Source organism: Diorhabda sublineata, chromosome X (assembly GCF_026230105.1).
Source record: "Diorhabda sublineata isolate icDioSubl1.1 chromosome X, icDioSubl1.1, whole genome shotgun sequence".
NCBI classification, from domain to species: domain Eukaryota; kingdom Metazoa; phylum Arthropoda; class Insecta; order Coleoptera; family Chrysomelidae; genus Diorhabda; species Diorhabda sublineata.
Genome location: NC_079485.1, coordinates 15615310 through 15639984, shown reverse-complemented (window position 1 = coordinate 15639984; position 24675 = coordinate 15615310). Strand labels below are relative to the sequence as shown.

The 24675-nt window shown below is 31.0% G+C and overlaps 2 protein-coding genes across 4 annotated transcripts; one reads left to right on the top strand and one right to left on the bottom strand.

The window, feature by feature from the left end:
• Positions 1-1634: 1634 nt before the first annotated feature.
• On the top strand, positions 1635-7905 carry LOC130451552 (carotenoid isomerooxygenase). Its single transcript, XM_056790642.1, has 13 exons — positions 1635-1894; positions 1978-2083; positions 2466-2577; positions 3456-3602; positions 3654-3856; positions 5141-5221; positions 5277-5366; positions 5418-5542; positions 5884-6060; positions 6521-6749; positions 6800-6861; positions 6914-7012; positions 7510-7905. The coding sequence occupies exons 1-13, from the start codon at positions 1760-1762 to the stop codon at positions 7681-7683; spliced, it is 1740 nt and encodes a 579-aa protein (XP_056646620.1). The 5' UTR covers positions 1635-1759; the 3' UTR covers positions 7684-7905.
• Positions 7696-20546, bottom strand: LOC130451551 (probable phospholipid-transporting ATPase IIB). Of its 3 annotated transcripts, none has more exons than XM_056790638.1 (16): positions 20135-20546; positions 19113-19371; positions 18904-19053; positions 18597-18851; positions 18432-18534; positions 18154-18361; positions 17875-18097; positions 16052-16214; positions 15739-15992; positions 15452-15628; positions 15144-15393; positions 14678-14886; positions 14254-14613; positions 11393-11531; positions 11132-11335; positions 7696-10848 (listed from the first exon to the last, which is right to left on the bottom strand). In XM_056790638.1, exons 1-16 carry the CDS (start codon positions 20287-20289, stop codon positions 10715-10717), a joined length of 3243 nt encoding a protein of 1080 aa, XP_056646616.1. In that variant the 5' UTR covers positions 20290-20546; the 3' UTR covers positions 7696-10714. The 3 variants fall into 3 exon arrangements, with proteins under 3 accessions (XP_056646616.1, XP_056646617.1, XP_056646619.1); XM_056790639.1 differs by lacking the exon at positions 20135-20546 and adding an exon at positions 19433-19746; XM_056790641.1 differs by lacking the exons at positions 7696-10848; positions 11132-11335 and having other exon boundaries at positions 11479-11531; positions 14250-14613; positions 20135-20523.
• Between the last annotated feature and the right edge of the window lie 4129 nt (positions 20547-24675).

Below are 24675 nucleotides of genomic sequence, written 5' to 3'. Positions count from 1 at the left end.
CAACTAGAACCCATTCGAAACATTGGAATACCTACGAATTTTCTCGACAAATTGGATAAGTTATAAACTTCTTTGTAACATAACTGAAGAAGAGCAAATAGACGTAACGATTACGAAGGAAAATAGAGGTGGATAGGTCATACACTAGGAAAACCAGCAACAAATATAACCAGACAAACATTAAAAAATCAATAGGGAGGAAGAAAAGAGACAGACCTGTACGAACATGGAAAAGAACAGTTAACTTAACATGGAAAGATGCTACAGAAATAGTCGAAAGTAGAAAGAAATAGAGATCCCTCATCAACAAAATTGACAGGCGCCCTTTGCTTCACTGGAAGCTATGCATGTGACGATAATGATGAGTTATTCCAATAACCAAAGCAACGAAAATGCTATATATCATGAAGATAGCGCATACTGTATGCTTTCATACTCAGTGAAATTAGATTTAGTAAATCTGAAGGGAATCATGGTCATGGATGAAGAGGCAATATTAACGGTTTACCTTCAACTGAATTTACAAGGTCGTCTATCTGTATTAATTAAGCGTAACAATTTGTCTCTAAAGACGTCAAAATTTGACTCGCATAGAACATGTGTGGGATATAATGGTGAGAAGACTGACCAATGGAACGAGGTGCAAACAGCAGACATCAGCCATCTCTTTTTGACGGTACCAAGACGTGTACAAAAGTGTATTAAACTAGTCGACAATCACATTGTTAATAATTTTTTTCTGGGATCAGTTTTTTGAAAATTTCATTCTTTGTTAATCAAAAAATCTAGAATTCATAAGAATCTAATACTTCTATTATACACACACAAGTTTTTCCCCACCGGCTGATTTGTTTACTATTCTTTAACAGTAAATTATTTCTTTGGTGTTTATGATTGTAGTTTAGTCCTAGTTAACCCAAGAACTTGCTGTTATTTATACTTTTTGGGCCAAGACATTTTTATGTGATTGTTTGCGTTCTCGAAAATTCTGAATTATAAGTTTTAAAAAGGTCTGTCGTCTTGATAGTCTAGGCAAAATAACCATACCATTGCCTCCGAATCAAAAATACCTCGACGTACCGTAGACTACAACGTGAAAAAATATGTATCCACCAAGAGCTTGGCGATAGAAAACGTTCAGTAAAAGACGGCGGAGGCTCGGTGTAAATGTAGTACGTTCTTGCCAGCACCTGATCAGCAGAAAATTTATCTTTCACCATAAAAACGATCCCAAGCATTCCTCGTAGATGTGCAGATCAGCAGAAAATTTATCTTTCACCTTAAAAACGATCCCAAGCATTCCTCGTAGATGTGCAAAGAGTATTTGATAGAATTGGAAAGGTATAGTGTACTGAAAGTGAGGATTTAGCCATCACAGTCACCCGATTGACTTGTTCTGGGAGAAACTGGACGTTGAAATCAGAAAGCAATGTGCTACTTCCACTTCACATCTTTGGAATATCCCGAAAAACGAAAGGAGCCAAATATATATTATTTAAAAATCATGATCGACCGTATTGTTTTTAGTTGTTATGTATTACGCAAACTATAGGGTAGAATCTATTTGCAAATATTTATTGGTCTTAAACTATAAATAAATTTAATACAATCGATATTGAGCGACCTTGAGCGATGACACAAGAACCGAGATATTATATAAATTAAATTATAGCATGTCGGTTTGTCGATTTTATCCAGCCAATTATGTATTCGCGAACAGTTTAACAGATATTTGCGTTGACTAAGTAAAGCGAAAAAAATGAGTTCGATACCGAAATTTTTAAACGTTAAAGAAAGGTGTCCATCAGGAACCTGTAGTCCAGTTCTTGCTTGGTCTCCTTTGCCGCAAAAAAGGCAATTAAACTTTATTAAAAATTCCAGCAGCAATAATAAGGTAAAATATTAATTATAAAGATAATAAAGAAGAAACCGCAGTAAGACTTTTTGATTAATCGAAAGTAATTCTATAATTTTTAGAATTATAACGAAAACAAACAACCATTATATCCAAACTGCGACTTTACAATTTGGTTGAGGTCCTGTCAAGAAGAAATTAAATTTCCTATATATGGAAAAATTTCAGGTATATGCATTATATTTTTCCATATAATATAATTATTGAATGTATAAAAATATACATTTTGTTACAATAACTCTTTAGCCGTTATATCCAAAAATAATTCAATTATTTAGATAAATCGGATATCAGAAAAATTATAAATGCAAAGAGTAATTGAATAAAATTCGCAACTATAATTTTTTTATAAATCGTCAACTGAGTTTAGTTACACTAATATAACCAAAACATTTGCTCATAAATTCGACATCAGCTGTTTAGATGCCAATATATATGCAAACAACGTGACTGCCTGATTCATTAACAGAGTTCTCTCAAGGTCAAGGTTTCTCACATTTTGTCATATTTGTAGAAAAAATATATTCTTGTTTTAATAAGGAAGTTGTAGGTGAGATTCCAAAATGGTTGAATGGTTCTTTGATTCGCAACGGACCTGGATCATTAAAAGTGGCTGATGAGGAATTTACACATCTTTTTGATAGTTCAGGATTGCTGCACAAGTAAGTATTCCATATATAATTTATTATATAACCTCCCTTTTTTTGAAGTGTGATACTTAGACTGTTGAAATTTGGAGTGTGAAAATGAAGTATTGTGAGCTTCTCTGCTAGTTATTCAGTTATCACATTGTAAAACCATAATCGGCTTGCAAATGTATATTAGGAAACCATCATTAAGAATTGTACAGAGTTATACTTATAAATAATTTCAGTTAAATTAAATACAAAGATGAATTTGTTGCTTCAAAGTTTTATTTGTAACTTAAAAAATAAAGTAAACGTTACATATCATTTTTTCATGAATGTTACTCATAGAGCTAAAAAAATCTTTGGCAGAAAAAGTTGTTAAGACCATGTTTTTTCTTGTTTTTGTTGTCATAATACAGATACAATACAGTGAATACTTTATAACAGTAAAATCATACTGGGAAATAACTATTTAACATCATATCCATGACAATTTCCTGGAAAATTCTAAAATTGTAACGCACCAAGTTTTGTCCTCATTCATCATATTCATCTTCCCCATAATGACTATCGTTTAATTATGTTTAAGTTTTTAACTATTTTTACGTAATTTATGGCATTTTTCCAATTCTTGATCCTAATGTTTGAACATTACGTCTACTGTATATTCTTTGGCAATTAATTTTGTTGAAGTAGAAACTCCTGTATGTTTGCTTTGGGAGAATATTTAGTTGAAATTTTGAAATGAGGTAAAGCAAGATTCTTTTGATCACCGTTTCTTGTATCTCTTGTAATCAGTAATTTTTACCCCGAAAACTCAGTGTCACTGTGGAAAGCAACAAACTGGATTTAAAATTTCGAAATATGTACTACCAATAATTTCAACTTAGTATCTCTTTTTTTGATTTTAGATTCGGTATAAAAAATGGTGAAGTAACCTACCAATGTCGTTTCTTGCAGTCAGATGTGTATAAGAAAAATTGGAAAGCAAAAAGAATTGTCCATAGCGAATTTGGTACAAAAATTGTAGAAGATCCTTGTCATTCCATTTTTAAGAGGTACGTGACTTTTTTTATCTCGTTTGTTACAATTGATGATTGATTTTTTAGAATTGCCACTGTGTTTAGTAAGGAAGTTTCAGATAATTCTATGATTTCTGTATATCCTTTCGGTGATGAATTGTACGCATTTGGAGAAACGCCCATGATTCATCGTATAGATTCCGAAACGTTGGAAACCAAAGAAAAAGTGAATATTGGCGAATATGTTTCGATTGTGAATCATACATCTCATCCACATGTTTTGAAATCTGGTAAATAGTTTAATTCCATTTATTATTAGAACAGTTAATATTCTGTTTGATCAAAAAATAGTGAAAACTCACAGAATTTTCATAAAATGAATAACAAGCACTTTTATAGTTATTTAAATTATTTTTTTCCAATTTATCAAATAATCAGTGAATTGAATCTACACATAAACTTTGACTTGTCTTCTATGTATTTTTAAGTTTTTACAAAATGAATAAGTTTTAAACAAAGTGTTCTGTTGCTTTTCCAAATATTTGTCTTCTTTGAAGGTGCTTCATTACCAAAAGTTGCAGAAAGCGATTCTATACATTGTTGTTGACTAAGACATAATTTTACAACTTATGGTGAAACTGGAGATTAAACTCTAGTTTAAATCAAGAATAAAGTTGCTCTATTTTGCAGGTCACAGCTGACCCACATTGTTTTGTTAGGTGTAACCCCAACAAAAATATAACTCAAACTCTATTTTTTCATAAGGCATTAGCAATTGCTGAATTGGCAATGTTGATAAATTTTTCATCATCATCATCATCATGAAGTGCACATATTCAGACATTTTAGCAAAACCAAAATCTTTTGCTCAAGGTATGGAGGGTAGAGAGAGGGGGGAGTATCTGTTATGGGAGAAAAGGTGAAAAAAGTATTTAACTGTATACGATAAATTACAATTCAAAAACCTTCCAGAATGGCGCTGAAGTAGAAAAGGGTTTGGTATGTATGTAGCACTAGATGAATTGAAGTATGCCGAGTTAAAAAATATAACCTAAAAGAATTATGAGCAAACGTGCATTAAGTATTATTTTATTTTGTATTTCTCAATAATATTTAGCTCCTTCTTTAAAATTTACCCTGGATGCTAATGTGGCGCATTTCGATGGACACTTTTAATATCCTCCCTAACTCAAGAGGTAATATCGTAAAAACATTAACAATTTGAAAAAGCTAGGTTGGAAATCTGTGTCATATTACAATCAAGCTTAAACTACTCCCAGACCGCCGGTAACGCTATCTATAAAACATTAAAAGTCCATATCTGTGGCTTGAACTGACGTTTGAGATTTAAACTTTAGTTGTAAAAGGCGATAACAAACATCAATCTTGGCAAATACACTCATTAACGCCACCTATTGTTCGATTGTAAAAACTTGAAAGGCAACCCTCGTATGCATTGAAATAACTCAGTTCCATTAGAAAACTATGACGACCTAACCTAACCATGGTTGGAAAATTTTATTAGAAATACTTTATCCTAATATCATTGAGAAAGTTGTGAAACGTATTTTTAGGTACAGTCTATAATTTAGGAATGTCTATTTCTTCTTCTGGAATATATCATAATATAGTAGAGTTTCCACAAACTGAAACCGGTAAACAAAACACACTTAATATAAAGAAAGAAATTTTTTACATAAATATTTTTAGGTTTTTCTAAATCAATGTTCGAAAAAGCTCGTATAGTTGCTTCAGTTCCAGCAAGATGGCGTTTACATCCCTCTTACATGCATAGTTTTGGTAGGATATTTTTTATACTGCATTATAGTCAATAAACTTGTCGTATTTTAGGTATAACAGACAATTATTATATAATTGTAGAACAACCATTGAGTATATCAGTTCTTGGTCTCATTTCATCAAAACTAAACAATGAGCCTTTAGCAGGTTGTTTCAGATGGTACCACGAAGAATATGTAAGTGTTTTTTAGTGTTCCATAAAATTAACCATTGGGAATACCTCGAAAGAATACCAGAAGTTACAGAGTTTTGATACTAAGATGTTTTGTGTAATCATAATGAACAATTTAGAGTGTTTATTTAGAAATATTGGAAACTGTTTAATCAAAGCCAAATTAGAAGCATTAAATGTTATTCTTTCAACATTAGTAGAGTGCCAGACTTACACACCAATATGTTTAACGTAATTTAATCATTACTCTTTATTGGTGGTTAAATCTCTAGGATTACCTTTCTAAATTGAACATATTTGAAGATTTTGTTTATTAATATTTGATGAAGTTATTAATTTTTTTAGACCAGAATAACGGTTATTTCCAGAACCAATGGAGAAGTATTTGAAACATTTTTTTCCAAATCATTTTTCTATTTACATATAATCAATCAGTATGAAATGGATAATCATATAGTTTTAGATATCTGTATGTACAAAGACCCTTCAATGTTGGACTGTATGTACATTGAAACAATGAAGGTATGTAATAATTATTGTTTCCACTATGTTATATAGTTAAACTGAATTTAATTTAATTTAAAATCAATAAAAAGTTTATACTGAACACTGTCTACACTACTACTACAACATTCACAATTATAGTGCCTGACGCACGTTTCGATAACTAAGTTATCGTCTTCAGAGACAAGGTAAACTAAAACCTATTAACTTAACTCACATGTTTTATATTAAATTTTCCCACCAAAAATAAATCCAGTGAGAAATTTCACATTAATATAATTAATTAATATAATTAATATATTCACATAAGTTTTCTAATGCATCCAACAATTTATTATTGTACTCTATGTTTAAACCGGACATTAATGGATCTCTTAGTCTGCCCAAAACTCCCAGAAAACTTTCCTATATATATCTTGAACAAGTGTTATGATAGAAACTTCAATGAACTATTCTTTAATTTATTTTTATTTTATAGACAATGCAACAAAATCCTGATTATGCAAAAATGTTTCGAGGACGTCCAGCAAGATTTGTTCTACCTCTAGAACCTATTCGAGATGCAGCAGAAAGTAGAAATTTAGTTACTTTGAAAAATGTGCACGCTAAAGCGTACTACATGTCCAATAAAAAGATTTTAGTAGAACCAGAGAAACTTTGTGATATAGGATGTGAAACACCAAGAATTAATTATGAAAATTACCTGGGTATGTGTATGGTTATCTATTACAAAATAATTCTAATGACAATTTTCTAGGTAAACCTTACAGATACTTCTATGCAATTAGTGCAGATGTTGACGCAGATAATCCAGGAACTGTAAGACCCTTGATCTATAAAATAAAATATTTTTTAAACGATTTTTTTTTAGCTCATAAAAGTAGATGTTTCATCGCATTCAACCAAAACATGGTGTGAGAAAAATTGCTATCCAAGCGAACCTATATTTGTACCTAGTCCGGATTCCAAGGTTTGTTTCCTAGATAGAGAGTGGGTTAATAAGTCAGCGACTTTCCGAACGAAATCATCATCAAAATCATTTTATTTTTCAATTAGTGTCTTTTTGAGCTCGTTCAACATTTATCTAATTTATTCCATACAAATGAGGTTCTTCAAGGTTTTTTTGTGAGATTATTTCATCATTAGCAGTCATATATGTTGGGCAAAGTCCCCTTATCAAGCTTATCCTTTGTTTGAGTCGTGGTTTACAATTCCTCCTCAAATTACGATGTTTTCTGGTACTAACGGTTGTAAAACACAAACTAAATGAAAACCCGTTCAAATTTTAACAGAAATCTAAAGATGTCAATTAACGACTACAGTGCTGTCATTTTAGTTGAGAAACGGTTAATTTAAGAAGTTGCGGACTTACTGACTCACCCATTTAGTTAATTTCAAGTATGTAACAAATCGGCAAATAATGACTGAAAATTGATGCGATTGTGATTACATTCTCTTCATTATTAGACTGAGGATGAAGGTGTAATTCTGTCGGCGATGGTGTGGGGAGAAGAAGATACCAATCACGTTGGTTTGTTAATCCTAGATGCTGTAACATTTACTGAACTAGGTAGAGCAGATTTTCAAACGCTTTCTCCAGCTCCAAAATGTTTACACGGTTGGTACCTCCCGTCTAAATGAAAAATACTCGAATAAATTTAAAATCAGCATATATTGTTATAAATACAATGTTTTCGATAAATAATAAACTGTATGATCATCAATAAAACAGTTAATAGAATATTCTAGCTAATGTAACACAACTACATACAAATGTACTTTGAAATAAATAAATAAAAACGTTCATTTCTAAGAATTTTCTTGGACTAACAAATAATAAAAGTGTGGGGATTAAAGTTAGAAGTAGATTTTCATTTACAACAATTGCCAAAAAAAGATTCTTGATCCCTCATTATAAATATATTGAAATTTCTTGTATTTGTTGACTTACATTTGTCTTTCTAAAATCATAGTTTTCAAAATTTACACAATAAATTCATCGATTTCTTCTTTAATATCGATATAAATCGATGCTGAATTCATTTCGATTTTTTCAAGATAGACTTGAGCATGGTGATGTTTTCCAAACCTTGGTAAGCAGGTAAACGTAGTTTTTAAGCTCTGGTTTCAAGTCTACTAAAAAATCTGGAAGGTAGTCAGTTATATTTATTTAATGGATGATTCCTGTATAAGCAACTGTAAATGAAGATAGGACTTGATGTGACCAAAATTTGTTGGGTTCCAGAAATAAACATACGAAACAAAAATAGTTTAAATAAATGACAGAGTTTACCTGAATTGTCAAATTTGATTATACATTTATCAATAAACAGTGTCAAACTTTTGAGTTCATTCCATCCTAAAACTTGTTAGAAGTAAAAAAAAGATTTGTGTTGGTTTAGCATTATTTTATAACTGAAATACAGTTCAGGCTGAAAAGTATTAAATGCTGCAAAATTAACAGTCACTGGCATATGTCATGAGATTAAACGTGCATGTAGAACTACCGATGATGCTCAACAATCAGGAGATGGTTACACCAGAAAATATAAAAAAAATCCTTATGAAGGAAGGACATAACATTAACAATGCCTATTATTACATATTAATAAACCGATTGAAGAGGAAAATCGCAAACAAACTGCCCCAAGATAACACTAATGAGTTCAAATTGCTTCTGCAATCATCATATTCTCCAGATCTGACCTTAAGTGTGTGTTTTAAGGCTAGAAAAAATGTCACAAATCATTTTAATAAGAGTGAAAAATCGTTATAAGAGTAATTGAAAATGATTAGAAACGTCTTGGATTGATCGTGAAGAAATTATTTTAATAAATAAAACGAATTTTGGCTTAAAATCGTTATTAGTTGTTTACTAGAGAAGAAACTTATTTTTTCATGTTATACTAAAAAAGCAGTTTTATTCTTAATATACAAAAAAATGTAATTGTATAAACTTGTAAGTTTACAACAAATAATAAAATTGTTGAAAATGCCAATCTTCTGCACTTATTTCCAAAACAACTAAACTAATAATAAAAAAAGAATCGTTTATAATAATCATGGTTGATTGGACAATACCAAAAATTAATTTGTTAATCTTTCATATCCTCAGATGTCTCAAAATTAGTAAACTTTCACAATATATTAGTTCAAAAAAATATTTTAAAATTAAAAAGGTGCTTGATAGATTATTGTCAAAAATACATTTTTTATCATTACAAGTACACCGTTAATGCATAATTGTAGGAATAATTGAGCTGTATCGGAATGCTTGAATGTAAAAATAATATTAAATTGTGCTATAAAAGTTTCAATATTTATAGAAAATAACATATATAAAGATAAGGCAAAAAAAATAAATATTCTCATGTGAAATCAACTACAAAAATATATAATTTTTCAAACTAAAAAGCCTTTTTAGGAACTGCAACTACAGTAACATAACAATGTGCAATGAAATACTCGATTACAATTATGCAGCCAACCGATTCCTGCAACTTTGTGTACGTTCTATTGCCTGCAAATTGCAGGGATGAATCTAGTTATTTCTGACTTCACCACCAACTAACTGTAACTAAGATCAGCTGTATACTGTACCCACTATTTACACCACACTGTCTAACCAAGTTAATGTCTTCAGAGTAGAAGGTAAACAGTTTATCTTCAGTCTTTGAAGACGATAACTTGGTTACTAAAACGCGCGTCAAACAGTGTAATTGTGATTGTTGATGTAAACAGTAGGTTCCGTATAAATATCATCAACGGTTATAGAAATTCCAACTTGGTTAAGATCACCTGATTGTGTAAAACAAATTTTTCTTCTTTGGTAAATCTTTCTTGTTCATCGGTAATTATTGTTACATTCACTTATTTGGAAAGTTATAACTATACATAATAGGGTTAGTTTTAGTGTTAAGATTGTTATAGCCTTAATTTGAAGTGACCTTGATATTTTTATGAGTGGCTGCCCTCCAAAACGAATAATTGCCAGTAATAGAAAATGAGAACAACAATTCAAAATGATCACAGTAGACGGAAATAAATCTGATATTTTGTTGATTGCTAAACCAACAGTAACTAGAGTTTTTCTTACGATTTCCAAAACTGATAAAATTGCGAATCGATCAGCTGCATATTGCTTCATATTAAGCCCTTAGTTAACTAACCCCCTAAACACCGAGAGAAACATTTTAAACTGAGTCAGAGAAGAAACACAAATTTATTCCGAAAGAAAATATTCACAATATACTGATAAAGTGTACAAAGAGAGAATTGTTACCATGTACTATTCATTCAAGAAAATAGATTAATATTTATTTCATGTTTTATTACACAAATAACAAATTGTTATTAATATTAACTAATAAACATTATTTTAAAATATATTAACTGGAAGCAGTTTGTGGTCACTATATAAGAAAGTTTGGTTATATCATAATTCAACTTCTTGTAACCTATTGTTCTTTGGCTCATTTCTTTCAAAACTGTCCATTTTGAGACATCGAACGCATAAGTATTCAGTGGAAGTGTTAGTTCTGTCACTAGTTATCACAATTTTTTTTTTGTATCATTTCATGTGACAATGCTAAACATATTTTGTTTTATTCGTGGAAAACTATTGCAAATGGTGCTTTTATTATCACATTCCTTTTTTTCTCTTATCAGAAATTTACGAAAGTTTACTGTAACTTGGAGGAGAAAATTTCTTCCTTAAGAATTTGAGGATGTACAACGGTAGGCAGGATATCAACGTTATCAACACCACTCTCCAGAAGAAATCCACTGTTCTTATAAATTCCGCATCTAAAAATTTCAAAATTAGCTTAAATCAACAAACAATAAATTCAACATAATAAAAACTGTGGAAACAAGAAAAATTCTGTATAAGGAAAGATAGATTAAAATAATCTGGAAAGTAAAATAAGACTTTAAATACAGAAAAAACCACACAATCGATTATAAAATATCTACAATAAAAATGTAAATTACGAACATGAAATAATCTACCCCATAAAATTAGATTTAAAAAATTAATTTGCCTTAACTGTATAGGCAAAATAGTAACAAAATTTATGTAAAAACTTACCAAAATAATCATGTAGGACTATCAAAGATAATGCGTATAGTCCTAACGAGAAAAATTCAGCTAATACCATTAGATAATGCCATGTACGGATATTTAAGGCGACCATTATTAATTCGGTGAGGATCAGTGAAGTAAAACTAATCGCTACAATGTGGATAAATTCATCTTCAAATAAAAGTAAAGCACCATACATTATAACACCCCCTAAAGAAACAAAATATATCAGTTCAATAGCATCAGGGAAGATGAGATAGAGCATACCTTGGTAAATACTTATTAGAACCCACATAAAGAATGTTTTAAAAGATAGACTCCTTCCTTTGGCTAGATCTTTGTACAGTTCTGGATAAGTTAGAGCAATTTCAGGACTTACATCTTGATCAAGCACCAAACTGAATACCTACAATTATTAAATTGAGATTAGGCTATAAGAATTTTAGTATAAATCTAAGGGATTCCATTATAATAAGGCCATGGATCTATTAAAGGTTATGGACGAATCCAAACGATTTTAAATCGATGCCAACGCAGTGCAAGAGAGACAATATAAGTAGAATGGAGGTGAAGAAATTTTTATCTGGAACTTGGAGTTTATTTCGTTTGCCTATGGTTAATTGCGATAATTCATCTTTAAGTACCTGGAGGGTCTTTAAGTGTTAGTGTCTTATTATACTCATTTTATTTTGGGATAGTGATAAATATAACGAGGTTTTGAATGATTTCTGAGAAATATTTGGTTTTTTAATTTCAAGTTAGAGGTTTAAAGATGGTTCAATCTTGTTGTGCCATGAACTGTACGGCTAGAAGGAAGAAAAAAGCAGAAATAAAAATATTCAAGTAAGAATGTTAACATCAATATTAATTCTTTTTCTCCCAAAAAAATTACTATTTGTAATCATTGCATTCCAAAATGATTAAGTACCTTATATTTTTGGGATACCAAAAGATCACGACCTTAGAAATAAATGGCTAGTGGCTATAAGAGACAATTTTAAACCGAGTGACTATACAGTGATTTGTATACAACACTTCACCAAAGAAGACTTTGAAGTTAATGTACATGGGAATAGAATTTTAAAATCAGGAGCAATTCCTTCTGTTTTTGATTTTCCTATACATACACAAGTAGTGAAGATATTGATGCAAGGACAAAAATAGATTGTACGGTTAGTTATTTTAATAATTTGCCTAAAGTAAAATAATATCTGTTAATTATTAATCATATTTTTAGATACCAGTACTGCCACAGATGCACCAGCTGTGGATACCGAGATAATGGTAGAATTTCATAAAATTTACCGAAGGATCTGAATGTACAAAATACTACAGTAGCCTTAGATTTTGACTCTATCTGGCATTTATATTAATATCATTTTGGAATTGCTAATTTATCATTTTACCTACTATCTAACAAATTTTCTATTTCAATCCAAGATACCCTGTTTACTTCAGAGATTTTAAAGAAATTGACTAAGATGACAAAATGAGGAGGAAAAGATTTTGGGAAGCAGCACATGATCCTATTTCAAACTCTAATGGACTTGAAAAATATCATCAAAATACAATCAGAAAACGAAGACAGAAGGTGAACAATTTTAACTCATTGTTAAAAAAAAGAAGATATCTTCTGAACAGTTGTTTATGTTAAAGGTATAGTTTTCTCCTAAATTTTGAGCATAGTTTTTTGAGTTGTTTATATGATTTTGATTATTAGAATTTTTTTATGGAAAGCGTGCCTGAAATACATAGATCATTACTATTTAGACAGATTTCCTGGTTTTAATATTACAATACAATACTATAGACTATGAGCTCATTATCATTAAGACAAATAAGTTTTATGATTGTTGTAACTCACCCTATATATTGTATATATTAAATATAAGAATATCTTGTCTCTTCATTGTATTTTAATTTTTATTATTATTTATTGTATGATTCAGGGTTTTTACATTTCACACAAACATACTATTTTATTACATTTTATGTACTTGTCCTAAACAAATACCAATAATATAGTCCCTCATATTTATACAAAAATATTAGATTTTAAGAAAATATTACCCATCCAATTTTCAAACTGTATAGATGTAATAAATATTATTATATTGTATAAGTAAATCTTAAATTTATGAATAAACTAGTTGGTATGAAATCTTTTTTTTATTTCCTTATCCTTTACCTTAAATGAAATATAAAAATAATTATATATGAGTTTTTTCTTTATTCTCTATTATTTTATAGATCACTTATTAATAAAATGTAAATAATTTAAATATCGCCAGCGACCAATATTGAGTATTAATTAGTATTCAATTTAAAAGTTTCAAAAAAGTGTAATTTTAAATCAAATATTTGAACCATTTTGCTGACAATATTTTACTGATTTAAGTTGCTTTTTACTCTCTTTAGTTCTATCTCGAACCTCTCTTTCAAATGTTGGCATCTCGAAACTGTGTGTGAAAAGATAGGTAGGGCGAGTCCCTAACCTTTAATAGGTCCATGCATATATCAAAGCTATTCAATATCTAAACATTTCAGTTTCAGAGTGCTAATGGAGACCGGTTTCTGTGCTGGTTTTCAGGACGTTAGATTCTCTATACTACAGGTTTCTTGTCAAAAGTATTTTCTGTATTGGTTTGCAATGAGGAGCCATTATAGCCATCATCTCCCCATGAATCTACACTCGCCCATTTCTGTTAGAAATGTTTCTCATCATTTGCTACCTTTTTCATATCTCTTTATTTCCTTTGGATCCCATATTCTCTAAGACTCTAATTAAAGAGACTATCATTGAGCACTCCAATGTCAGTTTTGAATCAATGACATTACTGCTCGATGCTTTAATAGCCATTTTACTATCAGAATGAATTCTGATATTTTTCCTTCCACATACCCTCTCATAGCAAGTATTTCTGGATATAAGATGTTCAAGCCTAGGGATAGACAATTCCAAAAATACATAATTTTTTTTTTGAAAACTGCCACTAACATTGATGAATTGATTAAAATAAATACTCATGTTATGCATCAGTAGTTAGCAGCACAATTACAGGCAATCAGAGCTATTTACAATAAAGAAAGTTATCATATTTTCTTCAACTGGAGAGATATTTACCCACCGGAAACATAGTATAAACAGTAGCGTAACCAACCATGAGGAAACCTTGGTACAGTGCCACAGAGCTCAGATAAAACACACTACTGAACACAGCTTGCATGGTCGAAATAATCAATCCTCTGTGTATAACAAATTGAGCCAAAGATGCTGATCGTTTATAAGATTTCCTTCCATGTACCAATAAAAGTCGAGCTAAATGTGAAAACTGCGGTATGCTGAAATCACCAGCTAGACTGGCTTGTTTCCCTTCTCGACCTTCTATACCGATACCTGCGTCAGCTTGTTGGATCATACTAACATCATTTCCACCATCTCCAACTGCAGCTGTACGTTTACCAGTGTGTTTTTGAATAAGTTGTACCTATAAGAATACAAAGATATATGATAACCAGTTGATAGCAATTTCCAAAAAAATTCCAACTCACCACTTGAGCTTTTTGAGTGGGCGAACATCTACAACAAACAACTGCAGGAGCAGCAGTTGCTAGTTCCATAAATTCAGGTTGGTAATATAATAAACAGACGTCTAAGCTTTCACCGCTTATTACTAAAGCGCAATCTTGTTTTCTTCTGTACGAATTCAGTTCCAGATGAGCGTCAGTGCGAGTTACTACTTTTTTGAAAACATGAAGACCTAGAATTTGGATTTAATATATACTACTAAAAAATTGTTTTTGATGTGAGACATTAAACTAAACTGGTTTATAGACCCAAGAGAAAATAAATGAGAGAATAGAACTCATCCTACCAACAACTTTATGAAACTGAGAAGTTTTTTTGTCTCTGAAGAAAATAATTTAGTAATGGAAAGTGTGGAATACTAGCAATAATAAAATTAAAATAAACAAAATCTCTAGATTAATATTTTGATAACAGATTTATAATTCTTACCCTGTGTTTTAGATACCAAGCTAGAACTCTTGGCAATACATGTAGCAGTTTCTAACTTATCACCAGTAAGCATCCATATTTTGATACCAGCATTTCTCAGTAATTCTAAAGTTGATCTAACATTATCTTGCAATTTGTCTTCTACTCCAGTAACACATAAGAGTTCCATTTCTCTTTCTAATGATTCGACTACTTGAGCAACTCTTGCACCTCTATCTGTTTTGGATAATCTAGCTGCATCATACCGAGCCTTAAAAAATAGTTTGAATATTATTTATGTTACAATAATTCATTATTTGAATATATACCTCAAAATCAAGGTACTGCTCTTCAGTTAGATCCTTTTTAGCAACAACTAACGTCCTTAAACCATCCCTAGCCATATTACCAACTTCTTCGTCTAACCAATCCGTATATTGTACAATAGCTGACATTACAACATCAGCACCTTTTACATAAAAAATTATTTCTCCTGTATATAGATCCTGGAAAATTTCATCTAATGAATATTTATAATGAAAAGTTTTAATATGATACAAAACTTTTACAAATTAATGATTATTATTTCACACTTTTAGTCAATTTTTTCACTAACCTTAACTATAATTCCCATCCTTTTAGTTTCGCTCTTGAAGGGAAATACTTGTAAAATACTATAATTCATCAATCTACCATCAGGTCTTCTAAGCTGCATAGACGTGAGATCTCTATGACTCAAAGTTAATCCGACTTGGTGTGTCCACTGTACTAGAGCTACTTCATCTGGACTTGATGCTTGGTAAGTTACTTCTTGATCAGATATTTGCAAATGATGATCAGCCTCAGTTTCAGAACCAAACGAACCTGAATCTAAATAGATTGAATTCAATTAGTTTTTAAAAATTGATTGGAGAAAAAAAATTCTCTACCTGTATCTTTCTTTTCAGTTGTATCACACATGGGGGTAACGTTATGACACAATGCTAATGCCTGTACTGCCTCTTTAATTCTTATGTTTTCAGATCTCCTGAATTTTTCAGAACCCACTGTCAAATTTTCTATATTATATGAATTCCGCAAACAAGTGCTTACCTGAAAACATATCAATATCCTATGAAATTAGTATTATAAAAAAAACTTAAACAACAAATACCATGTGTGCTATTATCTACAGCGATAAAAAATAAAATTGAATAGGAATAAAATAGTAAGAAATATATATAAAGGATGAAAATAGTAGAATTTTAACAGAAGAGGCGAAAATAATAGAAATATGTAAGAGGATAATATTAGACTAAATGAAGATATTAATAAAATAAGTAAAAAAGAGGACCACAATAAAAACGAGGAAAGGATAATAAAAGAGGTTATAGAAGCGATAAAATAGTTAAAAAATGCAAAATAGCTTGGATTATGTCAAGAATACCAAAAGAGTGAGAATTTGTTAGTCAGAAGATAACACACAATGTAACAACTATAGAGGAATGAATAGCTTGACTGTGTACATTGATGAAAGTTTACGAGAAAATTCTAGATAACAAGTTGAGACCAAACATATAGAAGATACACTAAATGATGTACAAAGTGTATTCCGCAAAGGTAGAAGTGTACAAGATCATGTATTTACCATCAAACAAATTATAGATATAACTGCCCGTCGAGATACAGATTATTTGGATTTATTGATATGGAGGGCACCACAGACAAAAATATGGGAAAGTTTGGAAAGAAGAAAAACAGATATTGATGTTATTAGTAAAAATCTAATTTCTTTTTCTTTTCTAATCTCAGAAGAAGTAAGACAATGGATTGAATCCATTGGTATTCAACATATTCTTTGATGATATAATATCTGTTTATACAACTCAAAGAGTGAGTTGAATACAAAAACCTGCAAATAGTGAAATTATCTCAAAGATCATATGCTGATGATTTAGTCCTTATTGCAGAAAACATAAAAGATCTACAGAAAAATTTTGACAACTGAAACAATACATAAAAGCAGTTTGTTGCGAGAATAAATGTGGAAAAAACTGCACTAATGGCATCCAAACATTAAACAGAAATAGAGCATTAAATCAGTTTGAATTTGAATACCTTGGAAAAGAAATATAAAATAAAGGTAATGAGAACGCAACCAAAAATGAATGTTTATAAAACACTATTAACTTATATCTGTGAAACAAGGACTCTCACTGATAGACATAAAAGTATTGCAAGCTGCAGAGATGAGATATTTAGGGCATGTTGAGCCCATGTTGGTAGTCTCCCAATATGCTTTATGCATTTGATTTTAGTTTTCTATTTATCAAATTGGCGAATATTTTATACATAATGTTAAGAAGTGTAATGTCTCTATAATTTTTCCATTTCTCTTTATCGCCTTTTTTTGTGTACAGGTATTCCACTCCTTTGGGATCTTGTTTTGTTTACAGATTGTTGATGAATTTGTTTTTTCAATTGTTCCTCTCTGTATTTTAACAACTCAGCTTCTATTCTATCTTCTTCGGGAGCTTTTCCATTAGGTAGTCTTTTCATTTCTTCTTATACTTCATTTTTAGTTGGGCAATTTGCTTCTTCCTCTTCTTCTTTTTTCCGTCTTCGTATAATTTATTTTCATAGTACTCTTGCCATATTTTCCCATGGTGACATAAATACATTATAATAAAGCAAAGACAGTAGATTTCTAGAGTTTTCTTTTACTCAGAAGCGATAAATTAAAAATAAACCAGATAATCTTGTATACACATACCTCATCAAAACTGTCAGTAGCAAAACTAACAGTACCCATGTGCAACCTTTTCAGTACCATTGAATTTTGAGTTAGAGTACCAGTTTTATCAGAAAGAAGATATGATATTCTACCTAATTCTTCGGGTATAGTAGTACACCGGACTGCTGTACCTTTCATTGCAGGATCTTTTCCAATAGCCCATGAGTAAAAAGATTTTCCCATGTCTAAGTTAACCCGTAAGCTGTAAGAAAATAAATAATTAATTATTGCAAACAATATTTGTTAATTAGATCTCACCTAATTGGTATAATATAGGAGAATAAGAGAATAAATCTGAACATATATCTATACCAAGGACCATTGAATCCTTTTAATGCCATCATAATAAGAGTAAGACCTATTACCGCAGCAAATAATAGCTTTGTTATAGTATTTACTTCAATGTCCAAAAGACCTACTTTGGATCTAGGAGCAGAGTTATTCATAACTGATCTTGTTTCAGGACCTGTCAGCAAATAATTACAAAAGTATATTATATTATTTTTTTTTAATATCATAGAAACTTGTATAAGTACCTGTATAAATAACAACTCCTGTAGCTTGCCCAGATGCTATAACACAATTTGTCCATAATGTATTTTCTAAATTCAAACTTTCATCACTATTCAAAGAATCTAGCTGAAAATGAGTATAATTACATATAATTTTTGAAATCTCGTTGTAGTTATGTAAATACTTACTCTACTAAATGTTCCAATAAAAGAATGTATATCTTTCTGAGGCTTCTCTGCATATATACTAGCATTTATTTCAAATAATTGACAGTCTGATGCTAACTTTTGAGTTGCGGGAACAGCTAATCTTAACTTCCAATCTGTTTCACCGTCTAATTGATCTGTTCTTACAAATACAGCACCACTACTTTCAGAGGTTCTCAATAACACCAAATCTGCTGGCACCCTTTCATCTTTATCGACGATAATAAGATCTCCTACCTACAAATATATTGATTGTTATTGATGAAATGAGCATTATATTTCATTTTACCTTTAATTTGTGTGCTGCTACTGTCTCAAATGGTTTATTAAGGTCGTTAAGTAACCTTTTACATTTTTGATTATTGACTTCTTGATCACGTTTATGTCTTCTCCAATCATCAATAGCTTCTCTTGAAATAGTAACCAGAAGAACGAAGCACTACAATTAAGTACATTCATATAAATAAAAATATTAATAATGCAATCTTAAAATATTACCAATGGTCCCCAATATGTATACAAATAACCTATCCGAATGTCAGGCACAAATTGACTTGTAGCCATGATCAAAAAATACATATTGAGGAAAAATTTGAATTGCTGGTAAAGAACAAGGGGTAAAAATGTGATAATATTATATTTTTGATTCCTTATCGCATTGGCAGGGAATTGTCCGGGTGTCGATTTTCCCAAAAGAATATTTCTGGATCTTAATTCCCTTGGACCACAGCATCTTCGAAAAAAAGTGCACCAACATCTAAAAGGAGTGATATTAGTAGTAAATGAATTTAATATATACCAATAAATGATTATGGTACCCCCAATTTGTTTGTCTATGTGTTTTGCTTATCAGTGGAATGTCTTCCTTTGATGTTTTCAGAATATTACTTTGAGATTCCATATTATCCATAATTATTGAATGTAAGAAATATCTCACTTAATAATTATCTACTTCCAACACTAAATTACAATTATAATATCAATTTACGTTGATATAATCGTAAAACATCTTTTACTGATTAATAACAAGGGAATGTTCTGTCAATGACAGTAGATTTATCATCTTTTTCTCTATTCTTATCTCACCATTTTGTGTCTCTTTTAAGTGAAATGAAGTTAGGCGCAAATAACTACATATTAGTACATATGATTCATTGTAAAAACAATAAAAATCAGTTTAGAGTGCTACAATTTTATTATGATTTAATAATATATTGATAAAATTTCCTTTTTATTACAACAAACTAAACAGCTCAGGAAATTTTCAGAAAAATAATAACCATTTGAAATTATACAATAATTGTAAATAAATTATGAATTTAAACCATTACATTTAGTCAATACTTATTTCCTCACAGCTACAAATAGGAAGCGGAAGAAAAGATATCACTTTTTCAAAGCGGTGATTTTAAATCTAAATTTGTAACAAAAATAATTTTATATCTCGGAATAATAATGGAAAATTGTGCTAATAAATATAAGATATATCAAAAATAATTACTATTTCAATTTAAACTTACCCACACAAAATACTGCCTATACTGCGACGACGTTTGGGGTTTCGATTTCTCACGGAAGTCTGTATTACATCCATATCGTTTCCATTACTTGAAGAATTTGCTAATAAAAATGTTGTTTCTTGATCACAATCAAAATCTTGCATAGGAAATTCCATAACAAAATTAATGTTTATCTTACGTCATTTCAGTGGGAAACTGAAACTATTATATTTGGAAAAAAATTGCATTGGCAATCAAGAAGATATATTTATTGTACATCAAAGTAAGAAATCACGAGTGCTCACACGTTATTTCATTAAGAACTTAAGTCCGAATCTACATTTTAGTTTGTTAAAGAACCTCACATCTGATTTTTACTATTTTTAGTTTTTTGACATCACAAATTTGACAAATTACAACTGCAAGAATCCACAAACTATTTACTTTATAGACAGTTCACGCATATGATTCAAGGTCAAGTTTAATTTTCCGTCTCGAGCTCTAATTTAATCTGTCAGGAATGATAGAAATCGAATTTATAAATTGTCGCTAAGATTGTGCAATGATGATTCTTCGTAAATAAATGTTGTCTATGGTTTCGGTTGTTAATTCAAATATTCATGATTGTGTTATGTTGGTCATAGATAAAGTCATAGACTATTTGTCGTTATTTTTATATTTTGTATAAAGCCCGGCTTACATTATTCCAGTACAGTAATCCAGTGCTGGACTAAATCTTATTAATTATTCCAGTCATTAAAAGCTGTAAGCTCGGTAACATTATCGTGACAATAGTTTCAAGAAAGAAGTTTAGAAATTGTTTCAAAACTGTTCAATTATTATTGTTAGAAAAAAAAAACTGATGTAGTGGAAGAAGAATTGAAAAGAAAAAAGTAGATTTGGGTGAGGACTTGGATAAACGGAAGAAATGAAAAAGAAGGATATCCCACGAAAATACATGTTCTTTGTACAAAGAAACAGACTGAAGAGTTTTGTCTTCAGTTAACTTTTTTGGAGTATTTGGAGACTGAAGGTAAACTGTTTACTTATAATATATAGATCATATAGACGTGATCCTATTCAACTGAACTGTATTTAACACTGAAATGGTATATTCCAATGCAGGTTCATATTATTCTAGTAGCATTCCAGCACTCGACTGGAATAATGTGACCAGGGCTTAATTTTAACGATCCTTTATTTGGTGATGTTTTGACAATCCTTGAAATAAATATTGATTTTTTCAATATGAATCCATTTGTTCCTATATTATCATGAAGATTTTTATCTTCCAAAATAGTTACGTGCTCTTAATAGTACTAAAATCAGTGTCTGAATATTTTATGTTATAATTTACCATTTTTAGTCAACTATTTTTACTATATTAATAAATATTATGTTTTGTGGGAGCTTATTACTATAATCAAATGAAGAATTATAATTTAGTGAGCAAATATATATTTCTAAATATTATAAGGTTCTTTAAAATAACATTTTAATTTTATGACATTAATAAAACTAATTAATAGTGGATGTTGAGATAGTATTTTACACCACTAGCTGGGTTAATTTGGGTTGCATAAGTGAAATTATAGTGAATAATCTAAATATACGCAATTTGTGCGAGGACTATTGGTTATGTTAGTCCTTGCAGTGGAAAAACTACAATAAACATATAAAAAAAAATAAAACGCTTGCTGTTTTCTGACAACTCAAGGACGTCAACTCTATATATTTTTTTTTAAATTAATTGTCAAAATTGCACAACAACTGAACAGAGACAAAATAGCCTGAACATATAGGGGCACTATCTAATACATACTAATATCTATATTTAATACACCCCCTCAATTTAAATGTATTAACAATCTAAACATTTATATTGCCAAAAAAGTTCTAAAATAATAACTTATAACATTTGTTAATTTGCCAAAATTAATTTACGAAAACCAACAAATTTTTCTTTTGACAAAGATTTTGTGAACATGTCAGCACAATTTTCAGAAGAACAAATATACTCAATTTTAAAAACATTTTTCAAACATAAGTCTTTTACAAAATGATATTTAATGTCAATGTGTTTTCTTCCTTTTGAATTTTGAAAATTTTTAACTGTAGCAATAGCACTGAGATTATCACATTTCAAAATAATTTCTTCGGAAATATCGAAATCACTTAAAAGACCTTTTAAATTCACTATCTCCTGAGCTGTAAATGCTGCGGCAATATATTCTGCTTCCATTGAACTAATGGCCAAACAATTGAAATTCTTGTTATAAAAAGTCACAAATACACTTTTTCTTGACTGTCTTTTGCCACCACAATCTGAATCACACATAGCAACCAGTCCTGTATTTATTTTTCCAAATAATAAACAACATTCTAATCCATCATTCTTTCTGTATATCTCGTCAGGTTCAGATCGTTAAGTTAAATCCCAACAACAATAAATTCTTCGCTTTTTGTTATAATTGAAATTTGATACCACAAAATTTGGTAAATATACTTTAAAATTATTTACGAATCCGGAAATCAATAGGCCAATCACTGAGACACAGACTGTTTCGTTTTTCTCGAGCTGAGATTTATTTATATATTCCGTTTTTCTTATTTTTTTTTTCAACTATTGACTGTGATTTTGGCAACCAAGCAATATGTCTAACTTTCCCTCACTACCAAAAACCAATCCAAATATTCACTCGCCACCTTTATCATATGCTGCAGCTACCTTTACAAAATCTCCACCGCTTTCTGTGCCCTCACGAGATCAGCAAGCAATAAGTAGCATCGTCTCTCCTAAAAATGTCATTTTCGCATCCAGAATATCACACGGTCGCATATGCATTTATTTATCATTGACGACTCAAGTCGACGAACTTCTAAAAACCCACCAAAGCATCCTAGTTAATTCCAATTTAATGCTTATACGTCGGCTTATGTCTCCAACCAAAAGAATACTCATTTCCAATGTTTGTCCATCCATTCCCCATTCCGTCATCGAGAAAGCACTGCAAGACCTAGGGTTATCACTCACCTCTCGTATATCATACGTCAAATGTGGCTCACCTGATGATGAATACGCACATGTACTCAGCTTCCGCCGAGTACCTTACGTATTACCAACCAATAATGATTTTTCTCTTCAAACTTCGACTGTCATTAGTCTTGAAAATACAACACACAGAATATTCATTTCTACCGACAAACTTGAATGCTTTCTATGTAAACAGGCTGGGCACACTGCTGATTCATGCCCCAACACTTCCATTCCTCAAGATCCCTCTCCCAAATCAAAGGATTCGGTCAATCTCATCCCCTCCTCTTGTGCTGACCCTACTGCCACTACTAATACTTCAGTTATTCCCGTATTATCATCGGAGGACACCCTTTCTCATTTTCCCTCTCTAATTTCCTTATCAAAAACTAGCGAAAAACGTCCCCATTCGAATGACAGCAGCCTCGACTCACCACAGTTTATATCTTCTACCGATCTTCATCCAGATCCAATGCCTCCCCCCGAATTTTCAACATCCAGCTCCAGAAACCCTGCGAAAAAGAAGACCAAAAAATCTAAACTGACTAAAAACGATTGTCACTTCATAAGCCCTGAATTACGCTTCGTTATACATAAACAATTCGACGATTCTCCTGAATCAATTTCCCTTACAGGCACCCAATTTATTGAGTTTCTTGAAAACACGCATCAATGACCCCCTCCCCGAAACCAACAAATTTATTTCCGACACAACCCTTCTTCTGAAGGATTTGTCCCTAATTCATCCTAATATAAAAGAAAGATCTTTAAAAAACCGTATTACACGTCTAATCAATAGAATTAACTTTAAACTTCACCCCGAGCCAAAAACTCCTCCCGAAATGGCTATACCATTGACTCCTCGACATTATCTCAGTAAAATACTCTCTCCCTTCTTCCTAAACAAGTATATTCTCCCTGATACAGTGGAACTGCGATGGATTTTATCCTAGATTAGAAAGAATTCAGAAAATCATTTCCTCCCATAAACTTGACTTCCTTTGTCTCCAAGAAACCAACTTCAAAATTGATCATAAACGCAATTTGAGAAACTTTGAAGGATATCATTACATCCGTACCAACTGCATAAGAGCCAGTGGCGGTACTTCAATATTTGTATCCAGCGACATATACTCATCCCACCTCCCACTATCAACAAACCTTGAAGTAGTAGCTATAACTACTTGGTCCCCCAATAAACTTAGCATTTGCAGTATATACATTCCACCGGACCACCACCTTGATGAAAAAGAGTTAACAGACCTAATTCGTCAGCTTCCCCAGCCATACATTCTTGTTGGAGACTTTAATGCATATCACACTATGTGGGGCGCCACCCAAACTTGCACTAGAGGCAACACAATATAAAAAGTCATAAATTCAACGGGTATCTGTCTGTTAACATCTCCTCAGGTTCCTTTTCTTCTATTGACCTCAGCTTCTGTGGCCCTAAAACTGCACTTTCTCTTTCTTGGTAAGTTTCCGATGACCTACATGATAGCAACCACTTTCCTATTATTATATCCAA

Bases quoted from the DNA above. Each gene is read 5' to 3' on its own strand.
- LOC130451552 (XM_056790642.1), top strand. From the start codon at position 1,760: ATGAGTTCGATACCGAAATTTTTAAACGTTAAAGAAAGGTGTCCATCA. The intron at 2,084-2,465 runs GTATATGCATTA...AGGAAGTTGTAG, and splicing joins TATATATGGAAAAATTTCAG to GTGAGATTCCAAAATGGTTG. The intron at 3,603-3,653 runs GTACGTGACTTT...TTGATTTTTTAG, and splicing joins TGTCATTCCATTTTTAAGAG to AATTGCCACTGTGTTTAGTA.
- LOC130451551 (XM_056790638.1), bottom strand. From the start codon at position 20,289: ATGGAATTTCCTATGCAAGATTTTGATTGTGATCAAGAAACAACATTT. The intron at 18,362-18,431 runs GTACTTATACAA...ATTTGCTGACAG, and splicing joins AGGAGTTGTTATTTATACAG to GTCCTGAAACAAGATCAGTT. The intron at 15,993-16,051 runs GTAGAGAATTTT...CAATCTATTTAG, and splicing joins AACTGAAAAGAAAGATACAG to ATTCAGGTTCGTTTGGTTCT.